The sequence below is a fragment of the Corvus kubaryi genome, unplaced genomic scaffold, assembly GCF_017639235.1.
Source record: "Corvus kubaryi isolate FWS band 111438036 unplaced genomic scaffold, C.kubaryi_AGA036_p1.0 37241, whole genome shotgun sequence".
Taxonomy (NCBI): Eukaryota; Metazoa; Chordata; class Aves; order Passeriformes; family Corvidae; genus Corvus; species Corvus kubaryi.
Window position 1 is genome coordinate 1,218,983 of NW_024581071.1, and position 16,836 is coordinate 1,235,818.

General features: G+C 55.4%; 1 protein-coding gene across 1 annotated transcript in view; it reads left to right on the plus strand.

Moving 5' to 3' along the window:
* ONECUT3 (one cut homeobox 3) overlaps positions 1–14,937 on the plus strand; it is a 28,765-nt gene extending 13,828 nt beyond the window's left edge. The window contains exon 2 of the mRNA XM_042023358.1: positions 6,809–14,937. Within this exon, the coding sequence (XP_041879292.1) occupies positions 6,809–7,101 (293 nt within the window). The 3' untranslated portion in view covers positions 7,102–14,937. The remainder of the gene's footprint in view (positions 1–6,808) is intronic.
* Positions 14,938–16,836: the final 1,899 nt, after the last annotated feature.

A 16,836-nucleotide genomic window follows, 5' to 3' on the forward strand; every position in this document is an offset into this window, starting at 1 on the left:
GGGGGGAAGAACCTTTCCCTAATGTCTGACTCAACACCAGCCCCCCCCTGCAGCTGTGACACAAATCAAACCCCAAACTCCCCTTTCCCCCCCCCGCCCCCCCATTCCGTAGCTGGGGCTCTTGCACCAACGCTGAGCCCAAGTAAGTCCCACTGATTCCAAGGAAAACTTATTTCAGGGGATGGAGGTTTTCCAGCCGCACCCCCACCTCATCCCCTCCGCACTGCCATCCCTCCGGGCCCTGCCGGCTGCTGCCTGACTCCGGCACTTCATTAGCACCAATTTGCTCCCGTCACGTTAAGTGGTGCTGACTCGGAGAGAGGAGTGAGGAGAACGGAGCAGCCTCGAGCACTCCCAGGGCTCCCGTGTCCGGCACTGCCTCACACAAGCAGCTGGGCCGGTCCCCGGCAGCAGCTCCCGATGGCCGTGGGCTCCACTGGAACAATGGAAGCAGCAGATCCTGGTCCAACGAAAGGCCTGGAAAGGGAGGAAATAGGACAAATGGGGGGAAAGCGACTTCCCAGCAAAGCCATGAGCTGATCCCGGCTCCCCTGGGTGATGGGGAGGGCCCGGCGGGGCACCGGGTCTGCCTTTACAAAGGTGGCTGGAAAAGCAAGTGGAAAATGAAACCCCTGCAGAAAGGACATGCTTTTAACAACAAACTCACCTCTTTAAGTCATGTGAAACCATTTCGGTGTCCCTGAGAGGGGTTTGGTGCCAGAACAGCTCACCTGGAAAGGACAAGAATAAAAGCAGGGCAAATGTGGAGGGATGGAGCCAAGCGCAGCTGCAGCAGCCACAGCTCCTTTGTATCCCTTCAGCCGCCCTCAGACCAGACAAACCCGTCTGCTTCAGTGCTGCGAAAGCTGAAAATGCCGCCCGTGGAAGAACAGGCCAAGCTTGAGAAGCGCAGGAGAGGAAATGAGGTGTCCTGGGGGCTCTTCTGCGTGTTGGGGCGGCTCTGATGATCCCAAATCGGGAAGACACACGACCCCCATCTCGGGAAGGAGGACGGAAGGCTTGTGCTTTCCTTTCCCCTCCTGTCCCTCCAGGTGCCAACCCCTGGGAGCCCCGGGGCTGTGGGCAGTGTGTGGGGTGGTCGGTGTGGGCGGCTGGCAGAGCCTCGCAGCCCCGTCCGGGTGGATCAGAGCTGCTCCCTGCGATGAGCCACCGAAACCCTCGGCGTGGGAAGGGCAGGGAAGCGAAGGGAAGTGCAGGCGGCAGCGCTTTGTCTCATCTCATCTCGTCTCATCTCGTCTCATCTCATCTCCTCGTTTGCAGCGTTCAGAGGAAGATTTAATTTGCTGGGCTCGGGGAAGCGGCTCCCCCTGCAGCGCTGGCTGCATACCAATGACCAGGGGCTCTCCTCGTCCTCCCCGGGCTGCCAGGGGAAGCCTGGCCCCACCGAGGCGGGGACACGTGGCACGGGGACACGTGTGGGGCTGGCAGCTCGGGCTGGGCCGTGCCGTTCCTGCCCAGCAGGGCTGGGAGGCTCTGCAGAGGCATCGCAGCTCCTGACCGCCTCTCTCGGACTCTGAATGGCCTCTGAGCTCTTTTTTTCACTGCGGAGTGGCTCAGATGCTGTTGGGACCATGGCACCCAAAATTTCCCACAAGTTTTGGAGCCCAGAAGGTGCTTTTTTTTATCATGTGCTGCTGAAAACAGGGGGATCCCGGGAATGGGCACTGCAGGGCAGGCTCTGCTCAGGTCATTCTGTGGTTGACACCACATCTGTGTGTTCGTCTGTGTTCGGAACCAAATGGGGTTTCAGAAAAAAAAAAAAAAAAAAGAAAGGCAAAAAGAAAGTTGAAGTTTGTTTTTTTGAGCGCTTTTCCTTTGTTCTGTACTGCTCTGCCTGTCCTGTCAGCATCGTGTCCTCCCAGCTGGAGAAAATCTGAATTTCTGCTGGAGACCCCTCTTTGTGACAAATCTCGTTGGGCTCTTTTCCTACAGTGCAAAGAGAAGTCAAACCAAGCTCTCAGAGCTGCCCCAGCACCCCGGCACTGTGCACCAAAGTGGTTCTGGTTTGGAGATAAAGCTCCCTGATGTCTGCTCCAGGCTCTGCTCCAGCTTTGGGGGAGCACATGCCCTGAGGTTCACTCCGACCCTGTGTGAGGCACTGGGCTCACCCCTGTTTGCTGGGAGCTGGAGCTCCCAGAACCTTCCAGAACAGTGGGGTGGGGGCTGAACCAGTAACACCCAGCCCCCTTCTCTGGGAAGGGGAGTGACATCACAGAACCATGGAATTGTTAAGGCTGGAAAAGACCTCTTAGATCAAGTCCAACCATCAACACAGCACCACTCCCATGTTCCCCACTGAAACAGGTCCCCAGGTGCCACATCCGCACCTTTTTTGAACACTTCCAGGGATGGTGACTCCACCATTTCCCTGGGCACCCTGTGCCAGGGCTGGGCAACCTTTCCCGTGAAGAAATTTTCCCTAATATCCAATCTAAACCTTCTCTGGTGCAACTTGAGGTCATTTCCTCCTATCATTTGTTATTTGGGAGAAGAGACCGACCCCCACCTGGCTACACCCTCCTTTCAGATCCCTCTGCCCCTTCAAGGAGAGGAGGAAACTGAGGCAGTCCAGGGGCTGGACCCGTCTTGAAGGCGTGGAGAGAAGCCAGATTTGCTCAGGGCCCATCTCCCACCCGGTGCCCACCAGTGGCATCAGCTCATCCCACCTTTGCCCCAGGGAAACCTGTTCCAACCTGGCCAACCACATCCAGGTTCCCCCTCTCCATCCCTTCCTCCACCTCCCTCTGAGCCCATAAACGCTCCTCGGTCCCCTTCCACCCCTGGGAGATGATTTGACAAGGAGAAAAAGAGAGAAACTGGTGGTTTTTGTGAGGTTTTTTTTCTCCCCTAACCTTGCTTACAGCCAGCGCACCGGCTCTGAAAGCCCCTGGCTGTCTTTTGTGATTTCAACAAATCACCAGCACTTAAGCAAAGTGGGCAGAAAATTACAGGTTGTATTGCAAGTGAATGGAGAGGGAGAGCACGCTGGGGCCGAAAAACAGAGGTTTGTGGGTGTAATAGAGCAAGCAGGGACTGGCAGGCTGCGGAAGCCTGCAAAGCCATCAGGTATTAGTTAAATGCTTAGCGGGGTTCACGCTGCGAGGCATAATCACAGCTCCTGAGCAGCAGCCATTTGATTGTCTCTATTATGTCCCCTCTGAAATGATTTGGGAGATGTTTCGCTCGGAGCTGTCAAGGTTAAGTCAAGGAAAACGCGCTCCCTCTGACATGAGGCTCCCGGGAGGCAGAAACCCTCGGCAGAGTCCTCCGGGGAGGAGGGTGGGATGCCTCTGCTTCTGGAGCTCTTTCCTCCTGCTTTCCCTGCCCGAGGTTCCTCTTTGTCTTTGCTCCCTGTGGTTTTCCCACAGCCAGGTCAGAGCTGCCTTAGGGATGGGATTGTTTGGATTGCGTGCCTGGCGTGTGGAAGGATCCGTGCTGTCACCCCATTCCACTGCGTCTGGCCTCCCCTCCTTGTGACTTCTGGGCTCCTTGGTTGGGTTTGGAGGGCATGAAATGAGCTGGGGAGAGGTGGAGGGAGGAGAAAACCCCCATTGTGGGTGAGCCCAACCCATTATTGGCCAACAGAGCATCCCCCGGCCATGGGAGACCTCAATCCATCTCTGCCACGGTTGGTCCTGGTACTGCCAGGGTCCTCTGTGCCCCAGGAGGAGCAGGACAAGCCCAGGAATAAATCCTGCAGAGGCAGGGCTGGAAATGTCCCCATCCCCACTGACCACAGCTGAGCCCAGACAGCCAGGAAGGACATGATGGAAAAACAACATTAAGCCAAGGTTGGGTTGTTTGGATCTTAGGACTTGGGCGAAAAAGGGATTTTGAAGCACAAAGAAAACACCTCACCCATGGCTGATCTGGGTGGGAGTCAGAGCCGTGCCCCTGGCTGCCCCTCGTCCCTGGCTGCCTGCGGGGACATGGGGACGGCCACCGCCAGCCTGCCTGGGAAAGCAGCGCCCAGGGGATGGGGAATGGGAAAAAGATCCTCCGTTGAGGGGTTGATGGCTGCCGTAAATAGATCTGAGCAGCGTCCCCATCGATCGCTGCTGTGCGGAGCTGTAATTAGATTGAGCTGGGGGAGAGGGGTGTTGGGCTGCGTCAGCAGAAAGGGAAATTAATAAATAAACAAACGAGCACAGGAAATGTGGGATGCGGCTGCCGGCGGCAGCGCAGGCCAAAAATAACCCAAAATACCAGGGGGCTCAGGGGTGGGGAGGGGGATGTCACCTGTGCCTGAGCAATGGCACCGGGTTTGCTGCAGGAGCCCAGTTTCACCAGCAAGGCCCTGATGGTTTGTGTTTGCCTCGGAGCTCGGGGTTGTTATGGGAGCCTGGGTTGTAACAATCACTCCTAAAAATGGGATGGGGGTTGGAATGTGAGGCTGGAAAGCTGAAAGGCTGAATCTCAGACTGGCGGCCCAGCACTGTGGTGGGAGTGGGTGCCAGCAGGCAGGAGAGCCAGAGGACAGGGTGGATTGCCAGGGTGACAGCTGGGTCACATCCACAGGTCCCGTGGGGATGTGGGGGACATTCCAAGCACCATCCTGCAGGGCAAAAGCCCTGTGGATGGAGTGTGAGGAGCCCACCATGGACACAGGAGGAGCTGAGCGTGCCATGGGTGCCGGGAGGGCGCGGGGAGGGTGGGCGAGGGGCACAAGTGGGGGGGGAATTTTTCTGTTTGTTGTTTGGCTTGGGGGGGAAGTTTGGGGAGGGTCTTTTTTTTTTAAATTCATGTCTGGGGAAAAAAAAGTCAAATTTTCTATAAAGGCTTTTTTTGTTTGTTCTTTTTGCAAGCATCTGATGGTCATAGGGTAGGTTTCCACATTCTCTGCTGGCTGTTTGAGTAAGGTACCCCTGGGACAGGGTCCCCTGGCATCACTCAGAGTGTCCCTTTGTTCCTTTGCAGCCAAACCTGCCCGGGGGGGAGAAGGGGAGGGGAAGGTTCTCCACTGGCTGGACCAGGGGTGGCTGATTCGGACAGAGAGTGGTTGGTTGTGTCCAGCTCGGTGCCTCCCATCCCCTACCCCAGTGGGAGCAGAACTGGTGGCTTCCAGCACCCCGTGGGGACAGGGCCAGGAGCGAGCCCAGCAGCTGGGACACAGAGCTAAATCTGCTGGATAAACTGTCTGCTTCACTGAGCTCCAGATTTGCCCAGCTCTGGGTGGAAGGGGTGGACATCATCCTCTCTCAGTTCGAGGTGATGTGGAGAGGGCTTGTAGGGGCGGCCAGCTGAGGAACTACAGGAGGAGGAGCTTGCTTGTGTTCTAGTGAGGAAGACATGACTCCAAACACCCTCCCACTCCTCCTAGGCTACACACGGCCGCCCCTTGGGCTGTGGAGGTGTGTTGGGAGAGCAGGAAGGTGTTCAGCCCACGGGGAATACCTGTCCTGTGCTGCCCCATCCCTGCAGCGTTTCTGCCTTGGCCTCCAGTCCCTCCAGGCTCTGTGCTTGGAGCTTGGAACTTGCTTTGACCCCTCCAGGCCAAAGAGGCTCCTGCAGGTGCCTGAGAGAAGCCAGTTGAAATCTGCCACCCAGACAGCAAATGTCTCAAGGGACCTGCGCCCTCCCTGCAAAATCCTCCAGAAGATCTGAACCGAGAAATCCCAAAGGCTGAAAACTGCTGCTGCCCTGGGCAAGAGCAGGACTTCCCCTGGCCCACGGTTTTCTCACTCTTTTCGGAGCTTCCTAGGAGGAAATGCTTTGTTCCCAGCCATGTAGGGTCAGATCCATGCCCTGCCTTGCCTGTGGCATCACAGGTTCCTGCAGTTCCGTGTCTGGTTGAGTCCCGAGCATTCAAGTCCGTGAGCACCCACATCAAACCTCAACAGCTTCAGGGCTGGCCCTGCTTTGAGCAGGGACTGGATCAGCTGCCTGCACCATTCCATAGTTTTCTAGGAAAACACCATAGCAAAGGTCCCCTTGCCCCACCTCTTCCACCAACAGTGTGCTTGATATCCCCACAGTTAAAATTCATTTATTTCTTTATTTAACTCGCTCCCCCCTCTGCCCTCATGCAGTGGGGTGGGGTCAGGGGGGCTTTCCTGGCTCTCGCTGTCCTTCCCCACATGACATCCCCTCTGTGTTGACCTTTGGCTTGGGCCAAACCTGTAGGGAAGGCTTTTAATTCGATGCTGACAAATGTGCCCGAGGATCCGGTAGCAAAGGCACACAGGGGAGACAGAATTTCCTGGAGCCTCCAGTGACTCAGGCAGGAAAACCCCTTCCCAGAGCAGGTGCATCCATGATCGGTCCTTCCAAGCTGGTGCTGTGGGATGTGGAGGCTGCAGAGTGACCTTTCCATAATGCCCCTGTCCCCGGCTCTTCCCTGCACTTCCGAGCTGGCAGCTGGATGGGGTGGCCAAGAGACACCGGGTGCCTGAGTCCTCCAGGGAGACCCACAGAGGTGATGAGGAGGCGAGTGAGACCGTGCTGAGGGAGGCCGATGGATTTGGGGATGGATCCCGGTAGCCAGTCTCTGTGAGCACAGCAGTCCAGGGCTTTCCTCAGTCTCTAGTCCCAGGGTCAGCTGCAGATGCTGACACTTCTCCTGGCCTTCCCCATGGCTTTTGTCACACCGGTGTCACAAGAGGCCACTGTCCCATCTCAGCAGGCCCTCAGGCGCACAGGGAGGAAGAGGAGGGAGCGGTGGGACACGAGCCAGCGAGTTTCCTGGAGGGAAGGGCCTGGATTTCGGGAGGCAGCCGGGCAGCCTGCACGCGGGGCAGGGTGGGGAGCCCCAGTTAACAGCCCTGTTCTCTCTTTTGAACGCCTGCAGCTTGCAAACGCAAGGAGCAGGAGCAGCAGAAGGACCGGAGCCTGCAGCCCAAGAAGCAGCGCCTGGTCTTCACGGACCTGCAGCGCCGCACCCTGATCGCCATCTTCAAGGAGAACAAGCGCCCGTCCAAGGAGATGCAGATGACCATCTCCCAGCAGCTGGGCCTGGAGCTCAACACCGTCAGCAACTTCTTCATGAACGCCCGCCGGCGGTGCATGAACCGCTGGCAGGAGGAGCCGGGCGCCAACCCCGGGGTCCCCTCGTCGTCTACAAGCACTTTCTCCAAAGCATGATGTCCCCCAGCCCTCCCTGCCCCTTCCTGGATGTCCCCCTCATGACAAAGCCAACCCCAGACTCACACGCATGGCCTGACCGGGGTGGGTGCTTTTGGGGTGGGTCCATCAGCCTCCCAAACCCTCAGCCGGGTGTCACCCATGGATGGGCCTCGGGCCACCTCCTGCTGCCACCTTGTGCTGCCACATCCTGCCAGCTCGTGGAGCAGGGACAGGGTTTGTGACCAGGGCAGCTCCGTCTCCAGGAGGGCTCAGAGGAAACCCTTGTGGAGCAAGGGGTGGTGTGGGATGGAGGGAGGGAGCGAGGCTCTGTTTGGAAGGAAGCATCCCTGGTCCCTGGGGATCACAGAGCCTTGTCTTCACCTGCCCACGAAGGTTTTTGGGGAGAGGGGCCCATCCTGACCTCTCGCCCAACCTTGATCTCTGTCACAGCCATCCTTACAGCTCCCACAGGGGAGGGGTAAAGGTGGGGGTGACACAAGGAGTGCTGTCATGGGCTGGGTTCTGGCACAACCCCACTGGACCAGGGCCAGACCTGCCATGGTTCAAAGCAGGCTGAGCAGGGAAAGTGCTCCTGGTGTGCCTGGAGGCCTCCCGGGCTGCTGCCAGGGCTGTGGTTGCTGGAGGTTTTCCCCTGCTGAGGTGCAGTGGGTTCCCCAAGGCAGCCAGACCCTCTGTGCCATCGCCACATGGCACTTCTGTCCCTTGAGGGTTTTGGAAACCTGGCTGAGGACATTCCTGCACCCCTCATATCCTCTATGGGCACCTTCCTCTGATCCCCCCAGGACCCTCCCAGGAGCACCCACACCCCAGGCCCCTCACACACTCACAGCCCTCGACCCATGAGAGCGCCCCGGCCCCAGATCCCTCCCGGAGAAGCTCCACGGTGAAGGAGTCCCCTCCTGCCTCCACGGACCCGAGCACCCCTGTCCCGAGGGGACCCCAGCTGCTCCGCGCCACCCAGCGCCCCAGCAGGTCAGAGAAGCACATTTTAGCTACAGAAATCGGGTATTTAAAAATAACAATTGTTCGAAAGGAGATGGGAGGAGAGACTTGGAGAGAAGGATCTGATCTTTCCTGGTGACTGGCTCCACCTTTCACCTCTGGATTTCTGGTTCACTTTTCAGCTGAGGAACGGACACAGACAAAGCAGATTTGTTGGCTTTGCATCTCGCCCCATCCGCCCCTCGACACACACTCTTGTCCCCTCCCTTCCCCCCTCTTCATCTCTGTTACCAAAGAAATTACAAAACCAAAAACCCAACGACAACAACCAAAAAAAAATTCCCTCCTGGGAACCAACATCGGTGCATGGTGGGAAAAGAAAAATCCGAGGGATCTGGTGGCGAAATCCAGCCCTGGGTGTGAGAAGGGGGAAAACTCCCCGACAAGATTGAAAGGGAAAAAAAGCAACCCTCTGAAAAAAAGGAATAACAACCGAAACCACAACCAAACAAGCTCAGCAAAGACCGGCAACTTACCAAAAAGACACCAGATTTTTTTTTTTTTTTTTGTGCCAATTAACAACCTGCCTTAAACGCGGATTTCTGGAGCAATGGTACTTAACTTCAAAGGGATCGTTTCCTCCGAGCTCTCAATGGTGACTTGTGCCATATAAAAAAGCAATCACGAGGCCAAACCCTTACAATCAGCCCTCTCCCAGCCCCCCGAGGGCTCCGAGGAGCAGGAGGTGCCGCTGGGGACGGGGAAGGGCTGGGAGAGGCTTGGGGATGAAGGGGGAGGCAAGGTCCCCTTCTTCCCCCACCACTTGGGGAAAATATCCTCCAAAACCAACCATCAACGAAAAAAAAGGGATACTCTTGAATTTATGCGGGTAAAAAGTACCATCTGTGTTCTAGCGCTATGGTTTCTTCGATTCACTTTACTTTGAGAGTGATCAGTTGTGTCACAGGAAGGCACCTTGTTGAAAAGAAGGAAAAAAGAAAAGAAAAGAAACGAGACGAGAAGAAAAGGGTATGTGTTCACCAAAAAAAACCCCCACAAAACCAAAAAAAAAAAACAAACCAAAACCAAAATCCACCCCGAAAAAAAGAGGAAAGAAAGGACGAAAGAATGAAGAGAGAAAGAAAAAAAGCCCTGCACACGAAGCCCTGAGCAGGCAGGGTCAGAGGACGTCTTGAACCAAAGAGCTCCTGGGGTAGGTGGGCGGTGGAGGGGCTGGGGGGTGTCAGACTGGACACGGTCACACCAAACTGAACCAATGCATTGCTGGACAGAGGGCGGGAGAGAGGGATCGGAGAGAGGGAAGAGCAGGAAGGGGCGGGTGCCGCAGCATATTTTGCCAACCAGAACCCAAAACCTAATGGGAATCTCATCCCCCCAGGACCCCGCTCCCCGCCACTGATTTTTTCCCCTGATGTTGCTTCTTCGTCTTGTCGTGACGTGGTGACGATGGTGGTGGATTCCTGAACCCCATCGAGTAGTATTCAAGGGCTGAAAAGCCAGGAAGGGGGCCTTGGTTTGGGAAGTGAAAAACACAACAGGAAAAAAAAAAAAAAAAAGGAAAAAAAGAAAAAAAAAAAAAAAAAAAAAAAAGAAAAAGAAAAAAAAAGAGTAAATGCCACAGGCCCTCAAGGATGCAAAGACATTTCTAGTGAGAACCCGAGACTAAAGGCTACCTCACTTGAGTTTTCAATTTCTGTGATTTGAAAATCACGTCTGATACCAAAGATTTTGTTGCCTTGTCTGGTCTGTGCTGGAAACGCCACTTTCCCTGCTCCCCGTGGCCAGCCCGGCCCAGAGCCCCTGGCCACCCCCAGCCCCAGCCCCAGCCCTGTCGAGTCCCCAGAGAGCGAGGGAGGAGGCGAGCGAGCGACTCCGGGATGGCAGCGTGGTAGATGAGTGCCTTTTTCTTGTACCAAAGGTGTGTGGCCATTTCTTTGCTCCTCTGCTTTGATCCTAAAGACTCACTGTTACCTCAGCTCTCCACAGGGACAGATTCCCACAGCTCTTGTAGTCTTTGGGTGTTGGGATGAAGGAAAGAAACCCAACACTTGTCCTAATTGAAGAGGAAACATCCCCCTCGCTGAGGGAAAGGTGCTGGTTCCCCGGCATGTCCCCCCTCTCTGATGTCCCTGTGTCCCCCAGCCTGGTCCCCAGGGTCCCTCCCTCCAGCCCCTCTTGCCCCAGGAGCACAGACCTGGTGTCCAGGGACGCTGCTCCCAGGGAAAGGCTTTGCTCCGTGTCCTTCTCCAGCCTCTCGGTGCTGCAACCCTGCAGAAGCCCACGGGGTGACCAAGTGAGTTTCCTCAAGAGGTGACCAAGTGATTTTCCTCACAAGGTGACCAAGTGATTTTCCTCACAAGGTGACCAAGTGAGTTTCCTCACGGGGTGACCAAGTGAGTTTCCTCACGGGGTGTTTTTGCTTCACGCAGCTCAGATTCGGGCTTCAGTTCCCGCTTTTGGTAGCACAGCTCGTGGCATTTCTGTTTGGACAGATGAAGGCAGGAGCCATGGAAAGCTTCACCAAACTCGTCCTCCAAACTCTTCCTTTAGGGAATGGGCTGGAGCTGCGAATCCTTTCAGTAGGAGCTGTTTCCAGGTCCCCAAAGGGGCGTTTTTGGCTCACTGGGGAAGGTCTCTGCAGCCCCGTCTGCTCCATTCTGTCCCTTGGCTTCAGCAGGAGGACCTGCCAGAGATGCTCTTCCCCAGCAATCTCCAGTTTAGGGAAAACTTGGGTTGAATTGTACCTGCCTGGTTCAGGCTCCGGCCAAGGCGACTCCTTTGAGTTGGACCAAACTTGCCCAGGGCCAACCCTGGTGTGATTCTTGGGGCTGTCCTGTGCAGGGCCGGGAGCTGGGCTTGGTGATCCTTGGGGGTCCCTTCCAGCCCAGGAGATTCCAGGATTCCAGGATTCTAACACCCCTGGTGAGAGCAACCCCGTGCGGGTTCCCCATCCTGCTGGGCAGCCTGAGAGGGCCGGTCAGACCCTGTCACCTCCCTGTGCCCCCCGTCCCCCTCCACACTATTGCCTTGGCCAGGGCTTGCCCGCCCTCCTGGCCACGCCACCCCTCTTGTCCCCAGTCCCCACCTGGCTTGTGATACCAAAGACGTTCTCTATGCAGGAGAAAGCCTTCATTGCCACCCAGCACAGACCTTACAAGCCTTTGACAATGTTCTCTGAAATACCTCAAAATATTTAATGTATAGTTTATGTGATTAAAAAAAAAAAAATTACTTAGCTAGTTTTTGGAATTTGTGACTTGAAGCTTTATACTGTTAAATTATAATTTTGCAGAAGACGGCATGTTCTTATTTCTTTGATGCGTTCAATGGGAGACATATTGAATGTTAAGGAAATGAAAGCTGGATAGTTTCACGATTAAAAAAAAAAAGAGAGAGAAAGAGAGAGAGAGAAAGAGAGAGAGAAAGATTAAAAAAAAAAAGGACCCTTGGTGTTTACAGATTTCATATTTAAACAAGTCCTTTTAAAAAAAAAAGAAAAAAAAAAGAAAAACTAATGATGATGACGATACCTTTGCGTTCAGATGTGTTACTTTTCTCTGAGTCATGTCGTACAAGAGTATTTATTATACGTGTTCTGTGTTCAAATGTAATTTAAGGAAGACAAAAAAAAAGGCAAAAAAAAAAAAGACAAGATGAGAATTTGATTTATGCATGAAAAAAATATACTCTTTCTTGAAGTAATGTAATAATTATTCGGGGAGGGGTGGTGGGGTGGGAGCGGGAGGGGACAAACTGTGCTTTTTTTGTCCACGAGTTTTTGGTTGATGAAGATTTCTCTGCATGGATCATGGTTCTGTTCCAACTCACAACCACGGGAAAGTCATCCTTTATCCCCTTGGTTTCTTCCTTCACCTCTTTTCTTCCTTTCCTCACCCTGAAAATCGCGTGGCAGCCACAGGGGGAGGTGGGAGCTGCTCGGGGGACCCCCGGGGAGGGTGGGGGGCAAAGCCTGGCCCCGTTCCCAGCAAACAGGGTAAGGGAATCTGGGACACGGGACCCTGCCGTGCCCACCCGTCCCTCCTGCCTCCCCCTGAGCTCTGGCTCCTCGCTCTGCTTTGTGGTTTCTGTTTGTTTGTGGGGGGTTTTTGGTGGGTTTTGTTTTTTTGCTTTATCCAGCTCTGTGGGTCAAATCCCAAGCGCAGCCAAGAGGAGGAGAGACAATCAGCCACCACCAGAACCTGAGCTGGCAAAGCCATGGGGCTCCTCGTGTGCTCTGAGACAAGGGAAACAGCCCTGGGCACCCCAAAACCCCTCTCAGGGCTGAGTCCTCTCCAGGTGATGCTCCCATCCTTGGGACCACCTCACAGCCCTGCCTCTGCGCTTGCCCTGCACAGATAGAGCTGCTGAAGATGGTGCTGCATCAAGGCCCAGCTGGACCCAGGGATGGAGTGACCCATTTCTGGGGTCTTTGTCCCCAAGAACGTGGTTTGGGTCAGAGGCACACCCAGTGCTCTGTCCCTGACAGACTCTCCTGTGCCGCCAGCCTGGCTCTCACTCTGTGCAGAGATGCCTGTCCCGGCTGAAGAAGAAGAGTGCAGGCGGTGGAAGAGGCCCTGGAGGATCCCAACCCAGGATCCCAACCCACCAGCTGGGCTCAGGGCATTTTGGAAGGGCTTTGGAGCTTACTGCAGTGTCCAGAATCCACCTCCCTGAGTGGCTTCTTCCTCCCTCTGCTCCTCCTCTTCTCCCTGCTTAAAGACAGGGGGAAGGAGCAGTGAGAAGGGAGGCCAGGAGGGCAGTGGGGACCTGGAGGAGGCAGTGGTGCCATTCCCAGAGCATTTCCCTGAAACTGCTGCTTCCTCAGCCCTTTCCAACCTCTTCTCCACTCGAGGTGGACCCAAAGCTCAGCTCACCATGAGGAAAGAGATCTCAGCTTCCTCAGGCCCCACCAGAGTGGCCCCCAAAAGCCAAGGAAGGTGTTTTTCAGTCTGCAGCTTTTGTCTGGTGCCGTGTCCCTGCAGCCTCTGCCGCCAGCCCCGAGATGCTCAGCACCAGGTGGTGGAAGGAAGACCTGCTGCCCAAGGACCTGGCTCTTAGGAGGAGATAATGTTGGTTCCAGCAGCACCACTCATCTGCTGACCAACCCTTCTGTCCTCTGGGGAGCTCAGCATCTCCCCCATGTCCCATTTCCTCCTCCGAGACCTTTTCCACCATGAGAAGCTTGAAGGCCAAGACCACGATTCCGACTGCAAGAAGGTTGACCAGGCTTGGATACAGCCCCCAGTCACAAGTCCTCGGACCTTACAGAGACCAGCTGGATTCCATCCAGGGGAGACCCTGGAGAAGCCAAGATCTGAGCCCTCTTCCCTGTCCTTTGGCCCAGCAGGACTCTCTGGCTCAGCTGAGTCCTGCCCACACTGGGTCTGGCCATGCCTGCTGCCCACCCCAACCAAAATGCCTTGAGGAGCAACTTGCCACGATACCAAAGATTTTTTTTTCCCCCGCAGGTAATGACAATCTGAGCTCTGTCCTAAAGACAATTCTCTTGACCAGGGTTGCACCCAAAGGGCATTTTTGTGCTATGGGGAGCAGGAGCGAAAATGGGGCCCTGGGAACACCTCCAAGGGTGACAGAGGGCAGTGAGGAAGAGGAGGAGACCTGGGATCTCCCACTGACACCTACTGGTTCACCCTGGCCGCTGTCTCCTACTTGAATTGTGGAAGTTTTCAGGGATTTGGGTCATCCCATTACCTGTGGTGCCCCCAGCCACCCCAGTTGTTCCTCGGGTGGAAGTTTTCCAATGATGGCTTTTATGCTTTGAAACCCCACCGCCGGCAGTGGGGCAGCGCTGTCCCCATCCCACTGGGAAAGCAGGAGGCTCTTGGGGTTGATTTTAAGCATCTTTACCCCACTCTGGCACAACCAGAGCCAAGCTCCAACAACAGCCGTGCCGGTAGGACATTGGCACAGAGTGAGAGAAAGAGCTTTGCCAAAAAAATCACCGTTCACCCTTTTTCCTGACCATGCCGAGTCTGGGTGGGGAAGACGATCAGCTCCTCGTTACCTCTCTCCCCAACCCATGTTGGGCACCGTTGGGTGGTCACTGCCCTGTCTGCCTGTCCCTGGCACCGCCACAGCCCCCAGCGTGGAGCTGGCTCCTTTCCCTTGTCTCAGAGGACACCTGGCCACGGGGCCAGACCTGCAGGAGCTGCCACGAGGAACCCACTTCCTCTCATGTCTTTCTTTGGGGTTTTTAAAGAGAGGAAATTAAAAATGCAAAGAACAAAAATTGGGTTTGGTTTGGTTTGGGTTTTTTTGTTTTTCCTTTTTCCCCTTTGATTTCTAAAGGAAACAAAGGAGTCAGACAGAATCCACAGCCTCGGCTCTGCCAGCCCAGCCTCCTCCAGAAAACATTGCTCATTTTTCTGTATAGCAATAGGTGACGCTCGTCCTCGTCCCGTGCAGTCCGAGGGCCACATCTCTGAGTTTTTAAATGACTTTTTCCTTCTAATTAAATTAATTTAACTTTTTTGCTGCTGCTGCTTCATTGTTACTCTCATGGGATAAGTTTTATTCTACAGCGAAATGCAATTGTTACTCCTCTGTGTCTTGCAACTATATTTGTTTAAGCTATTTACAAACGTTAAAAAAGAAAAAAAAATAAAATAAAAAAGAGTCTTATGTGTCAGGCACTTTATCCAAACTGTGCTGTGTGCTCTGGAGTTTGTTCCTTGTTCTTTGCAATGACTCATGCAGGGGAAGTTATCAGGAAACTTAACTCCAGCCTGTCAACAGGTTTTAAAAGAGAGAAAAAAATTAATCTCTATTTGTTCATCCTCTACTGGTCATGACTGTGTTGTAATTTCTGCAGCTTTCTGTTTCTTCAATAAATTATTTTCTAGTCATTCACCCTGGCGTGTGTGGTGTCCTGCAGTGGTGAGGGGCTCAGTTCCCTGCCCGTGCCCCCTTTCACCACCTTGCTCCTCTCCCAGATCTGGCCTGGGAGATTCGGGGATCATGCCCAGGAAGCTGGGGAAAGTTTCTCCCCATTTTCCACCTGGCAGTTGCAGCAGCGAGAGCTTTCCCAGAGGAAAGATTTTTATTTCTTGGCACCATCCAGGCCCTTCTGGCCAGAGCCCAAGGGAAACACTTTAATTCCCACAAACCCGGTGCAGATGAGGCCAAAGCACTTGTAAAACAAACCCATCGAATCACGTGTGCTGCAGGCAGGGCCAAGTGCCCATGGATGATTTAATTGTGTATCATTTTACCCAAATTTCTTGTCCTACTGTGCCTTTTGCCACTGCACGAGCACTGCTGGCACAGACCAAGAGACCACGGGACTTTCCTGTGCCTCTTTCACCCTTCGTGGTGTAGCAGAGATTTCCAGGAGAGGAGAGAAGAGCTAAAAAGTCCTTTTAATTAAAAACCAAATCCAAAAAAAAGGGTGACCCAGTCACCAGTCAGTTGTTCACACACAACTTCTCCAGCAGCCCGTGCTGGTGGCCCTGGCTCTGTGGGACTTAGCCCCTGTGCCCACCAGGCAGAACTTATCCACATCCCCCCCAGAAGTGCTTTTTGGGGCTTTGCAGAGCCTGTGGCCATAAGCCGCCCCCAAAGGCGGGGACACCAGGCCTGGGGGAGCCGTGTGGAGATGGGGCAAGGCACATAGAGGTCACCTGGCCCTAGTGCAGGGACAGCAAAGGCAGGAGGTGGGAGCGGTGGGGAGTGACAAGGAAGGGCTGCAGGAGCCAGGCTGGTCTGGCTGGAGAAGAAGAACCTGCAGGTGATCAATCAATCAATCGATCAATCACACCTGGCTGCCCCTCCAGAAGTTAGGGGACATTTTAAAGTTACACTGCTCGAGCCTGAGCCACCTGGGCTGGTGGAGGTGACCCTGCCCATGGCAGAGGGTGGCATGAGATGGGCTTTAAGGTCCCTTCCCACCCAAACCACTCTGGGATTCTGGGATTCTGGGACCTGTTCTATGACAGAAAAGCCCCTGGACCAAAACCAGCCCCTGGTGGAGAACACAAAACAAGGTTTTTCGTGCAGCCACTGCAGCTGCAGTGGGTGGGAATGAGCAGGGGTGAGGGTCTGCACCCCCACCCAGCCCCACCGCTGCTCTCCATCGGGGCATTTAATTAATTCACAGGTGGGTTAATGAGCCTGGGTCAGCAGCATTGCTTCTGTGGGTCCAGCCTGGGTGGGATGAGCCTCTCACAGGGGGAAACTCTGGTTCCGAGGGCTCAGCAGAGGGAAGGGGGCTGGGCTGCCAGCCAGGGCTCACAAGGTGAGGGGACAATCCTGGTGGCAGCGGGCAGTGGCAAAGGGGGACACGGAGCCACTGCAGGGGACGCTGGGGGGGACTCTGAGCCCAGGGCTCAGCGCCTGCAGCAGCAGCTCCCCCAGGCTGGGCCAGCCCCTCTGCGACCGCGGGGGCTGCAAACCCACCAAATACCATTAAAGGTGGCCCCTGAAAGGAGCGGAGCAGCCAGCTGTGTGCCCTGCTGGCCCTGCCCCGTCCCAGCGGGGTGGCAGGCTGATGGCCGGGGCAGCTACAGCGAGGGGCAGCTCAGGGAGGACACAGCCGGGGTCTCCTCGGGGCGCAGGGCACCCGGGGCGGTGCCGGGGGTGGCCGGGGCACGCAGGCTGTCCCCCGAGGCTGACCCCGCAGGCTGGCCCCGCAGGCTGCCCCCCGCAGGCTGTCCCCCGCAGGCTGTCCCCCGAGGCTGGCCCCCGAGGCTGGCCCCCGAGGCTGGCCCCCGAGGCTGGCCCCGCAGGCTGTGCCCCGCAGGCTGTCCCCGA